This window comes from Drosophila subobscura, chromosome U (genome assembly GCF_008121235.1).
Source record: "Drosophila subobscura isolate 14011-0131.10 chromosome U, UCBerk_Dsub_1.0, whole genome shotgun sequence".
Taxonomy (NCBI): Eukaryota; Metazoa; Arthropoda; class Insecta; order Diptera; family Drosophilidae; genus Drosophila; species Drosophila subobscura.
Window position 1 is genome coordinate 17,159,576 of NC_048534.1, and position 12,833 is coordinate 17,172,408.

At 40.3% G+C, this 12,833-nt stretch overlaps 1 protein-coding gene across 4 annotated transcripts in view; it reads right to left on the reverse strand.

Moving 5' to 3' along the window:
* The window catches only part of LOC117902201 (putative neural-cadherin 2), a 104,508-nt gene that overhangs the window by 26,120 nt on the left and 65,555 nt on the right, over positions 1-12,833 (reverse strand). For 2 of the 4 annotated variants that reach the window (XM_034813415.1, XM_034813414.1), the window contains one exon: positions 1,987-2,130. The exons of 1 other annotated variant lie outside the window; for it this stretch is intronic. In XM_034813415.1, the coding sequence (XP_034669306.1) occupies positions 1,987-2,130 (144 nt within the window). Of the gene's footprint in view, positions 1-1,986; positions 2,131-9,075; positions 9,569-12,833 lie in introns of all 4 variants that reach the window. One more of the 4 variants, XM_034813417.1, reaches the window with a different exon arrangement.

Sequence of the window (12,833 nt, forward strand, 5' to 3'; positions counted from 1 at the left end):
CGACAACAAGGATTCCGGATTTCTTCTTCCCTTGTCTTTGGCTCTTTGGAGCTGTTGCTGTTGTGCGAGACTCGGAAGACAAAGTTCTAGCCTCCTCTCCCCAAAAAAAAAGCCACAACGTGGTCCTCCTTTGCAGGGTTACAAAGTTGTTAAATGCTATCAATGAGATTTTGAATGTTTTTCATGCTGCAAATCGTATTTTCCACAGATACGAAGAGAGAGTTTTCCCTCTGTAGTTTGGCCGCAATCCATTCTCTGGATTCCCCATCGTATTAACAATAATAATTTCCGCATGGGAATCAATAGACAAATATACAAATACGCATATTAGATGCTCACTTGCTTTCCATTTGTGTTTGTCTTTGTATTTTATGGATTTATGCATGGACTTGTATCTTGTATCTCTTTTTCTATCTTCAATGAGATGAGCCTTTATTCGTTAATATTTCGTAAATATTTGCGGTACATGGCCCAGGCCTAATAATAATCCAGTCGAGTATTCAAATAAATAAATGTTTATGGGCAAATATATGTACCAGAGTTGCTTTAATATTTATGCATATAAGTACGAAAATTCAAATGGGAGGCCTGCCACACATGAGGGAAATTGCCAAATTGGTTTTTTCTAAATGTTTATGGCATATTTTCGCATAATTTTTCTCGTTTTTTTCGTCCTTGCTGGAAGGAAGGAAGTGGTAGGCCTTACTGCCTTGAAAATTACAACGAAATGTCGCTGTGAAATGATTCGGCAGAAATCATGTGAGCATTTGTCATAAGATGACTTCATTATTGCTCCTCTTTGACTTAAGATGGGCAAATGACAACTTCGATTCGATTCGAGGTAAAATTATAAACGTTCAAGAATTTTAGGGCTATCATTCCGCGATGATCTAGTGCTTCGATTCGAATTTCATTTAGATTTCTTTTTATATTGCATTTCTCTCACCCTCAAACGTCAATCCAACTGCTTGGGTTTTTTGTTTAGTAATTTCCCATTCAAAATGATTGCCTTTGAAGCTATGTGTTGGCAATGTTGTGGTCATTCCTGGCATGCTGAATCATCACTTCGTGCATGCTTTTGTTTCAACCAAAGCTTGACATGAATATCCCATGTGTCCTGAATTCCAATTAAGCTGTGCATTTTTTATGGGATCAGTCTGTCAAAAACAGCGAATAAGTTTATCTGAACGTATTAAGTTGCTTAAATGAACAAATCCTTATTTCTACAACAAGCAGCTAGATTACTATTACATATCTTGCTTGAAAGCTAGAATTAAAATACGTTTTTATCATTTTTATTTTAAATAATATTTTATTGTGTTAATTTAATAATTGATAAAATATTATAATAAAACAAATTCTAATTTAATCTAATTTAATGTTACTCTCCATTAAAGGTTGCCATTTTTTTGCATTCATAATTATTTGAATAATTCTCTTAAATATAAGAGTAATCTTGCTTGGGTTTTAGTTATTAAACATGAAATTGCACATTAGACTCCACTTTACTTTATGGCTACAATCTTTTAATTTTAATTTTCGCAGAAGGGCAGCTGTTGCCGGAGCAGCTGTTCGCAGAGCATCTGTGTCTACATCTTAATATCTTTCAAATGCAAATATTCTGCCCCCTCGTGGCCAGTACAACCCCGACAATTACAATTAAAGATACACTTAATTAAATCAATTGCCAATTTATGCAATATATTCATCTGGGCATCGCTCGATTAAGCAAGTATTTTGTGTGCGTAGCTCAAGCAGAAATCCAATTTGAGACGAAAGGAAAATTGAACATTAAATAACAAACGCACACACAGAGACTCGACGATGAAGAGTTTATTCTTTTGTCTTGATGAATGCTTTGGATAATTCGATGGCAGGATATGGGTTATGGGTTTCTTTTGGGGGTGGGAATGTGTAATATTGATTACACTTTCGGAAGCTCGAATAATAATTGCTCTGCGTAGATGTTTGATTTTGATTACTCACACTCATTGTGATCCTTGGCGTTGACAGTGAGGACTGTGCTCTGCAAATCGGCATTCTCATCGATCTCAGTCTCGTACAGAAATCTATCGAAATATGGTGGTGAATCGTTTTTGTCGGCAATACCAATGCGTACAAATTTTGTAACTGCAAATAAAAAAAAGCAAAAGCCATGACTTAGACATATAAATACTGTACATATATATAAAGATGGGGTGGCCATACGGGTCGGTATACGGCAGTGTGATAAGTGTATGAAATGCCAATAAGCAGCATTAATTATAGCAAATTTATTGATTGACAAATTGTGCGCGTGCCTCCTTTGCGGTCGAGAAAGTCGTAAAGTTGCTCGGTTTATGCGTGAAACGTGGCAGGCATAAAATATGCTGTAGGAGCCATACACTTGAGCCACAACAGACACCACAGTCACTTCTGTGACTTCCTCTCTAATTTGGGTTCCACGAATTTGTCAGCCTCCAATGAGCATGGCCAAGTAAATTGTTAACATGTTGGTCTTGTCCAGATGTCAAATAGCCCTCAACTATTTCTGGGTATTTTCCAAGGGAAAACTCAGAAAAAACAAAGCACTTGTGCAAAGTGAAAAGTTGGTTGGTGCCCCGTTTTCAGTCCAAAAGGAAAATAACTTTTCACAAAGTGCACAGCGAAGTGAAGTGGGTTTTCCCCCACTTCCCCTTTTTATTTGCTTATTTCCAGCTAATGTCTTGCTAAACAAAACTTTTTGAATAGTTTTGTAGTTTTTGTGTGGAAAGAACGTGCGTTAATGAGTTTTATCCGAGCATGGGACTTGAGGTAACGCTCAGGAACTGCACTACACTTCACATGGCGTTTGCCAAAAGCAAATAAGCGCAGATTTTTGGAAATTCTTGTAGAAACTTTCCACAGCACAGCCCTATGGCAAAGTTTTATAATTTTTGGGCGAAAGTTGCTCTACAAATATGAAATTCCCTTCAAGAGAGACATAAACAACCTTTCAGCCTTCCATTAGTGAACACTCGAATATTCCTTTAAATAATTAAATCATATTCCATTTGGCTGTTGGACTATTTTTTGAGCAAGTGTCCTTTTGTCAACACGGAAATAGTCTTAAAACGTTCTCAATTTCCCCCCACTAAGACCACCAAGATAACTTGAAAGGACTGTCGGTAAGGTTTCTTGGGGGCTTGTATCGTTTTCCCACATGGGGGTAGCAATAATCTGTTTTTCCTGTTACAATTTTCAACGAAAACACAAAAGCACAAAACACAAAAAGCCTCAAAACCAAACTTGTGTATAAATATATGTATGTGTCACAGAAAAAGTATATTTTCTAGCAACATAAATGTGCTTTAACAGCAAAAGTAACCCAACCTAGCAGTCACACGTCATGAAAGAGCCCCAGAGCCTGCTCTGAAAGGATGCTGGTGAAAAAATTAATATGGCCGCCAGCAGTAAAAAATGCCTGGAGCTCGGTGCTGTAGGAAAATACTTTTGTTACATAAATTCATTTCTCTCCTTTTCTGAGTTTTAATCTGCCTCAAAGAAAACATTTTAAAAGGGTAAAAATTTTCTTCAGCATCTGGATGCTTGCAATTTATGTATCTTATATTCAATAAGAAAATGTGTCGATTTCTGCGAAATGTTTGCATTGCAGATGACATAAATTGTGGCAAAGTAGTTTCCAGTCAGCTTAGTGGAAGTCTTGTGCAAACTGCTCTAGATTTGAATGGCTAAAAATATGTCGTCAATTCATTGCGGAAAACTCTTCAACTTTAAGCGATGGGCTGAGCCTTCTACTTTGTTTGCTTTGCTTTGGGAATTTAAGTGAACTTTCAGTTAATTGAAAGAAATATGAAAGGGACATGAATATGCAGCAGCTTTCTGAAGACGTGTGTTTTCATGGTAAAACCTCTCAAGATTTCCCTAATTCAACTGCTATTCACACATCTATTCATTCGAATTCTTAGGGCCACAACTTGAACAATCTCTTCTGCTCAAAAATTAGATGTGATAAAATGAATTCGTAAACCTTTTCATTCACCTCATACGAGCTTGTGTTTATAAAGCAAGACAAATGGAATCCAATTTAGAATTTGGCTCTCTGCCTCTTATTTAGTTAGGAGGTATTGTATTGTATTGTATTTTGTTGCTACTATTTTTTAAGTTTAAGTTGTTTAAGTTATTCCAACTCTATCTTTCTTCTATGCTACCATTTATTCCCAAATTACTAGTCTTAGCAGGCACCCGATACTCTATGTTGTTCCAAGTTCTAGGTATTCCAGCGTATACCCTCTAAAGGCAAAAAGAAAACTCTTTGCTTTGCCTGTTGCCTGGTGGGAAAAGTGGCCGCCTTTTTGTTGGTGTTAAATTGAGCAGCAAAGTGAACGGCGCCCAGTCATCAGCCGCCCATCAGGCTTCCACTTTATCCCACTCCCCCGCAGCTGTCTCTTTCTCTCAGCCCCTAACTGTGCTCGCTTTCCCTCACCACCCCTCTACTTCACGCTGTCTTGGCAGAGCAGTCAAAAGGGCTCACTTTAAACTATTAACGTGCAGGTGAAAGGTGGGCCAGAGGACAGGAGTCACAGTCAGAGGCAGAGGCAGGGAGCCAGAGCCAGAGCCAGATCCAGAGACCGAGGCCCAGCAGCCGTCAGCTATTTATGGCCGCATAACTGGCACACTAACAAGCCAACAGGCCTGCCCCCAAACCAGACATCTGCCCCCCGTTGCTGGTGTGCCATATGTCAGTCTATGAATGACTGGCAGCTGGCTCTCCCTCTCTCTCTATCTCTCTCTTATTTTTTTTTGTTTTACAGCCAGTAAACATCAGCACAGCCCTACATTTCTCTATTTTTTATGCAGCTTTAGAATTCATTTTGGTACCCTAGGACAGAGTGCTACGATTTTGTTTAGTTTTTTCTAGTGAGGGGGAGGAAGCTTTTCCTAGATTTTGGAGTTTCTATATTACGAATTACCAGGTGTAATGCGTTCTCAAATTTTCACTACACTTCCTACTCCTGTCTCCCAACCTAAAGGGTATACAAAACTTCGGTTCACAATCCTAATCTTTGTTTGGTTTATTTTGTATTTTAGTAGTTGTGTCTGTGCTTATTTTTTGTGAAAAAGTTAAATAAATAAAAAACGAAATGGGAGAAATGGTAAAGGGAAAAATGTGTGCAAAGTGGCGTCAAATGTCAGAGCTGCTCAAATCATCCATGCCACACACAGAGAGGAAGAACGATAGGGACGCATAGGACACAGACACGCAGAGCGTAACACAGACAGGACACGACAGCGAGGGGAGGATAGTCCGTGGTAGTAGTTTTGTGGAGCTTCAAAAGCAAAGACGCAGCCGGAAGTAACATTTTCCAGAAGGCAACAAAGCGCATCACATTAAAACTGACAGCATGAATGGGGCAGGGTGGAAAATGTTAGTCCAAACGGGGTATTCCCTTTGATAAGATGGGACAGAGGATAGCGGGGATCGAAGATGGCTGCTCCAAAGGGTTCCTCCTTGCTGTCTGTCGCCTTAGTTTATCGTAGTTCTGATGCTATTTTCTACGCCTTTGTCGGGTTCTAGTCATAATATTTTCTACTACTTGTGAAAGTGTGCATTAAATTTACAATATTTTTTTTGAAGCTCTACCACTACATCGATGTATTTCAATGCGTTTGTTGAAGTGTTTTTTTGTTGAAATAACTTTTCATGGTTTAAATTGCATCCGATTACAATGTACGATAGCATGAAGTGAAGCATTCTATTTATGTTTCATTTACATTATTTTAGTAAGTGGCAACTTTAACACATTTTAGTTATTTTTTTATGATTTTTAAAGAGGATACAAATTTGTGCATAAAGTATTTCAAACTCAATTGGCAGTCCTTGCACATATTTAATAAATTACTGTATTATTTATGGCACTCAATTGATAACTGCTATGTAGAAGAACTTTAGAAAAATATTTACTTTCATTGTATTACAATTACAATCCTGCAAAACGATGGTAATACAAAAGGGCTCAACTTTCAAGCTTTGCAGCTATCAAATAAAACAAACTTCAAATATATTTGCCCACACTGTAAATTACAATCCGCCTCAGGTATTGTTAAAGTTTTTCCTTGATTTTCCGGGTTACAAAAATCGATTGAAAGTCTTACGGTGCAAGTTTTTTGGCAAATAAATAAATTACAACTTTTAATTTGCTAATTATTTTTCAGGGTTCTGGGTGAGTTTTTGACACAAAAACAAACAGATAAATAAGTGAAGCCAAATAAATAAATCGCAAATAAATAACCGGATGTGATTGTGGCTGTTGTCCTTTGGCAATAATTTAATCCTGAAGGCGTTGAAAGGCGGCTTAATGCGATAGGGCCACTCCCGCACCCGCACACACACACCCGCATAAACGCCCACACAAAGAAAACACATTGTGTAATAAATTTTCAGCAAGTTTATGATAATCTCATGTTGTGTTTACTCATGTATTTTGGATTAAGTTTTCGCTTTTAGTTTTCTCTGAAATATGCAAAAAAAAAAACAGAAAAGAAAACTTTGGCTTCCGGAGTAAAACAAATATTGACAGGATAATGATCGAGAGTGTGGGTGATGGAGCGATGCAATGAGATAGAACTTGGAAGCGTGTGAAAGTTATTATTAGTTTAATGGGCCACGCAAGGGGGGCGAAACTACGGGCACACGTTGTGTATCCGTGATATGTCATGTGGCAAAAGTTGAAACTGTCAGACAGTTTAACAGCCACACACAGCCACAAAACACTGATGTATTCATAAGGAAAAGGGTTATTTTGCTGTTGAATTTGTCACTCACATAATGGCAACTAATTTGACTTTTCACTTACATGATTTAGGCAAGTGTGGGTGGGCAGGGCAGGGTCCCAGATCGCAAGTTTGTGTGTGTGCATGTGACTTTTATAATTAGTTTTACCATTAATTTATTGCTGTGGTGGCAGCACTTTGATCAAGCCCAACGACTGCTGTTGACACTTGACATTTTATGTGAGTATAAAAAGAGAGCAGGGCTTGGCTGGAAAGCGACACGAAAAAGAGATACCTGGCAATGAGGGGAAATCAAATGAGCTTCTGAAATTGCAGGTGGGACTATAAAAGTGTAAGAGGTACGCTAAGCCTCTTCGACGGAACGGAGGGATGCTCCCTCTATCAGATAGTATTAGTTAAGGATAAAGCGGAGTATTTTCTTTATATTTTTCCACGAAAACAATAAGCTCCTTTACCCGCAAAATATTAGGTACAAAAAATGAAATGAAAATCAATTGGCTGCGTGGAAGCCTAGTACTATTTATGAATCCACTCATAATTCCTGCACCACTTGAAACATGATTTATGAAACGGGTTTTGGTCAAATCCCTGTCTGATTCAGCATAAGCACAAATGTTGGGTCACAACCTTTCTCACACTCCCGTGCGCTGTGGGCCAAACAAAAAAATTACAATTAAATCCATTTAATGAACTCGTTGAACCCCACGGAATCCAAATAATACCCTTTTTGGGAGCCGTGGGCAGGTATTCAACTCGGCATTCGGGTGGCCTTTGAGCCTTGCAGCTCATTAACTTTGATGATGCACAAAGGAAGGAGGTTTTACTTGGACCTCTGCAGTGAAATTTCAATTAAAACCCCTCGGTTCGTGTACTATGGATATTTGTATTCATTACAGAAGATCATCAACATCATCATCATTAGCTTTGGCGTTTGGCATTAGCGTAAATTCAACATCCGATGCCGGAAGTGACCTGCACTTCAACTTTTCCAAACCGACGAAAAAATAAGATGAACAACGAAATAAAAAATTGTTAATTAAACTTATGAAATGTGTAGAAGGGTTTTTTATTCGTAAAGAATTACCATTCAGCCTCTGGCGGCCGTCGAGACTCCCACGACTAATTAAAAAGTGTGCGCAGGGCCACAAAACAAAGCGCAAAATCACAACAACAACAACAACACAACAACAAACATAACAAACAAGCAAAAAAAAGTGTAGGAAAATGAGAAACAAGATGGGCTGAGCACCAATATAAAAAATATGGCGTTGGCTACAGCGTTGATGAGTTGACAAATATTTTGTCTGTCATAATGAGTCCGTGCGAATGGAAGGCAAGACAAGGTGAGGCATGGCGCCGGGCACGGACCCTGGACCCTGGCAAGGACCTTGTTTATGGGCCTGTTTCGCTGCCGTTCATTAACCACGAAGGGAGGAGGGTGGCAGGGAAATGTTCAGGGTTAGATGCTGGTCCAGTGGCGTGTTAATTACGACCTACATCCGGCGGAGGGTATGGGCTTATGGTATGTTTTCGCCGCAATTAAAAAACTTTCTCTCGCATAGAAATTGCGTTTCTATCAGCTTAGGATTTATGTATTCCGTACACACCATGTGTGTGTGGGATAGTCACTGCAATTAGAAATTAATTTAAAGCGTAAACACAAAAAAAAACTTAAAATTTAATTAACTTGGCAGAAAGCCAACTAAATGGAAATTAAGCACAAGTCCAAGTTGGAAACCTTCATGTCTTAGTGGGTAAAGTTTGTGGTAAATATTTATGCAACATTTTATTCCATTATTTCCCTACAGTACGCCTTTCCTTTGAAATCCTTTGGTTTTCTCTGTGCCCAAACATCCACATTCACCAATGCGGACAACCCTCTTCATTATGGCCCCAAGAAATCTACTAAGAGAATTACAGTAGAAGCAGTACCGGAAATACGAATGCATACATATTTCAAATGCACGAAGGAGGGAGGGCAATGCCGGGCACCCATGCCAGAAACCCAAGCCCTAAGGTGTCGTTAGCCTGGATCCCTCACGTACACACGTGGCTCCCCTCACTCTCAGCGCGCGACTTGGCTGCTTTGTGGAAGCCCCACAAATTACACTTCATGAAATTTTCAGAAGACCATTTACATAAGCATAAAGACGGAAGGAGGCAAAGGCAAAGGCAAGGCATACGCATACTCGTACTCGTACTCGCACAAGACAGGAGACTTCAGGGTGCTGGAAATAATCATATGCACATCTAACTACTTAGTTCATACGCATACACACACAAATGGCTGTACACACTTACCCAAATAGGTGCTATTTGTCAAAACCCAAAAGATTTTTAATGGATCGACCATAACTACGCAGACCAGACCAGGGCTAGGCTGTTGGCAGGGGCGGGGTAGCTGTAGCAGTAGCTGTGCAATATGTAATTTCCTTCAGCAGTTCCTTATAGAACAAGCTGCTGGCCAATATGTAGTTGTAAAACGTTGAACAATCTTTGCAGTAAATGGTTCCAAGGTGTTGATGAGTATTCTTCCAGGGGAGTGAGTGTGCTGCTGCTCTTCCTGGTTATGATTCTGCTCCTCTGTTTCCCTCTGGCTATGTATGCAGCCTTCTATATGCAGTTGTGCAGTTTACTTTTCCTTTTGTTGATTTGCACTATTTTTAATGAGTTGCTGCGGTGGTCCTTGTTGCTGTTGTTTCTCTTCCCTTTGAGGTATTTTTCGTTGCAATTTTCGTTGTGCACTTTTACGGCATTTACATAAATCAGAACACTGCGCATTGCTCATATTTCACTGCAAAAACCACAAAATATTACACAAATTGAACTTTCTTTCACTTTCACGCCCTTGACACACAGCGCGAGCAAACCATTCAATTTGGCTCTGTTTCTGTTTCTGTTTGAGTTTTGGTTTATTTTTTGGCGGCTTTTGCGGAGTTTTATTTGCTGTAATTAAAATTTCTCTGGGCGTCCTTGTCTCCATTTTTGTGGCATGGTAATTAAAATTTCGCGTTTATTTATGTCGCACACGCTCGAACACACACACACTTCCTCGTTATCGCTATCATTATCGTTATCAGCATTTGCGATCGTAATCGGCGGTTATTAAAAACTTATGACATTGTCATAAAGCCCTAAACAAGACCTGGCACTAATTATTGTGTGTGCAGTTGATGCTTTTTGGCTGCCATTAAATTGGGTCTAGTTTTATGTAAACAGTTTGGTAGGTATTAAAACTAAATGGAGGATAATACTTATTAATTTTAATGCGCGGAAGTCATGGAGTAATGGTGGAAGGGTTGATTTGATTATTATGAAATGTTATTAAAAGAAGAAAGCATACCAGCAGAGTCTGATGCACTCTCTATCCGAGGAAAGTTCCCATAGTTTGACGATAAATCTCAGTACTTTATTTATAGCCCGACTGCCTACCAGGTATCCTCCTGTCGAGACTCTAAACGGTAGAGAATATCTGTCTCTTTTTAATAATCAAAGAGGATTTGGCTTAGAGATGAAATCCCTGTTAAGCAGCTACCAAGGCTCTGCTCTAGTTTTGAGTGAGCCTCAGGCAAGGTGCGGCCCAAATCTTAGCAATTAGATGCCAAACTTCTCTCTCTTCGTCTCCCTCTTTGGTTGTTGTTGTTGTTGGCCATTTAGAAATTCTCAAACGCTCTTCAAACAGTTGGCAGTCAAGTGGGGCCCAGCTACAAAAGTTAACAGCCATTAGCCAACTTTGGACTGGGCCCGAACAAAAGGCTGTCCAAGCAGCGCCAATTAACGCACACAGAGCCCGATCCTCAGGAGTTCCAAAGCTCCGCTCGGGAGCTTAGGCAAATGTGCCCAAGGAGGCAGCGAGGCAGCCACAGCCTTGACCTTTATCCGGAGGCGTGGACAAACTCCTTGTTGCCGCTGCCTTAGCCGCTGCCGTAGCTGTGGCCCCTAAATATTTAATTGTTTATGCCATAAGGGGTAATGGCTTGGCCCCCCTGTCCGCCTCTCTAAATGTACTTTAACAATTTAGCCCCGCGTTCTCTGGAAGAGACTTTTAATGGACAGCCATCTCCATCGCAGAGATAGAGAAGCAGGAAGTGCGTACTTTTGTGTGGCCGAAACGATTAAAGCCAAGGCAAAGGCACAGTAATTAGTGACTCAATTGCTTCGCTCTGGCGCTGAGAGCCGCGCATACAAATGGCCCGCTTCCGACTTTGATGGGTTATTGGTGGTTTTGTCATAAACCCCGTAAGCCCACGGCCCCATAGCTCCAGGGCGCTGGCACAAGCTGGCCAAATCAATTGGCAGCCAACTGGCGTCCTCAAATATGAATAAACGTCGGGAAGAGAGCTGCAAAAGAATACCACGCTTAGGGGGAATCGAGGTCAGAGAAATTAGCGTCAGTCCTGACCCATCCACCAGCTCTATAATCCCCAGCCACGCAATTTATGCAAATTTATGCAACTCGGAAGACCGACCGCCAGCTGCTGCCTTGATCCATGTAAATCGTGGAAATTTAAGTCGGCAAACGGCATTTTTTTTCATCTGCCTTTTGCCTGCCAAAAAGTTAAACATGCTCATTTCTTAACTTTTCTTTGACTCGACCAAAAGACGGGCTCAATGCAGGCACAAATTTTGAAATTGCACTTTTCCGCCCCAAGATGGGGTCTTGCGAAAAAGAATGAAAAAAATATATGTACGTTTGGAGGAAAAACTGTTGCCCAGCCCCGGCGGAAATACAAGAGCATAAACTTTCCGGCCAAGAAACCAACCGCCACCGCAGCCTCTTCTGCGCCCACAGCTGAGTTGAGTGGAGTGGAGTGGAGTGGAGTCGAGTGGCGGCCCCCGACATTTGAAAGCGCCAAAATATAAAGCGCAAAATGTGGCGGAAGTTTAATGAATATAAACTTGCTCGATCCCACAAACCGGTCCCAAAAGACTAGCAGTGCGGGTGGCAGTGGGTAGGAAACAAGTAAATTAGTTGAGTTTACTCCCAAGAAAATGAATGAAAGAAGGAATGAAGCGAAAAAAGAAGCGAAATGAAACGAAAGAAAGAAGAAGTGAAAAAGAAAGGAAAGAAATATGATATCCGCAAATGAAACTTGGATGACAACTTTATGAGGGGGTTTCGAGCCAACGAAGCTCAGCGGGATATCGGAATGTTTATCTTTTGAAAATGGTCTCTGAAAAAGCAGTTGGACACCTGGGGCGCTGCAAGAAAACTACATACATAACGTTTACCATAAGTAGATCGCTTGTTGCTAGAGGGAAACAACTTTTGCGTAAATTGTCTGCTTTGGGGATTTCTCTCTACGCGTTTTTGGTTCTGAAACGAATATGTGTTTGTTTGGTGTATACTCTACACTGTATAATAAGAAGCACAATTGTTTTAATGATAGTAGAATTGTAGAATTTGTGGACTGTGTTATTAACGTTTAAGAATCTATTATTGGCGGCTTACAGGTTAAGTTACAACGATGGTTAATCGACCCTCGCACGTGCGGCGGCACACCGATTTGCTTGCTGTTGTTTGCGACTAAAATTTTCAACTGAAGCAACTCAACTTCAACAAGAAGAAGTCGAGCAAAAGGGAATTGAAAGATCACGCGATGCGACGATCCAATGCAAAAACGGTACACTTCGATGTATGCGTGTGCAGCTGCGGGTTTCGGCTATACGTGTGAGAGCGTTACAGTTAGGTTTCGGACACAAACAATAACAACACAGCTGTGCGCGTAAAAATAGGTGCTTAAGCAGCGCAATACAATTATGAGCATATAAGTAGTGCAGATAATAATATGAGTGAACATCGACAACCAAAACTTAGCGGCACCACCCAAAAATATTTTTGACTTCTACTAATTCAATAAATCCCTAAGCGTTCACCAAGGCTGCAGGCTGCCGAGCTGACTCCAGAGAAAGGGAGGGTAGAGAACTCTTCTTGTTGTTGTTGCTGTTGCTGCTGGCAATTGTTGTTTGTTTCGCAGTTGTTGTTTGAACAAATGGTAAAAGTTTTCGCTTTGTTTTCACAATTGTTGACGTGCAATTCAAATGAGTTAACAGCGCAA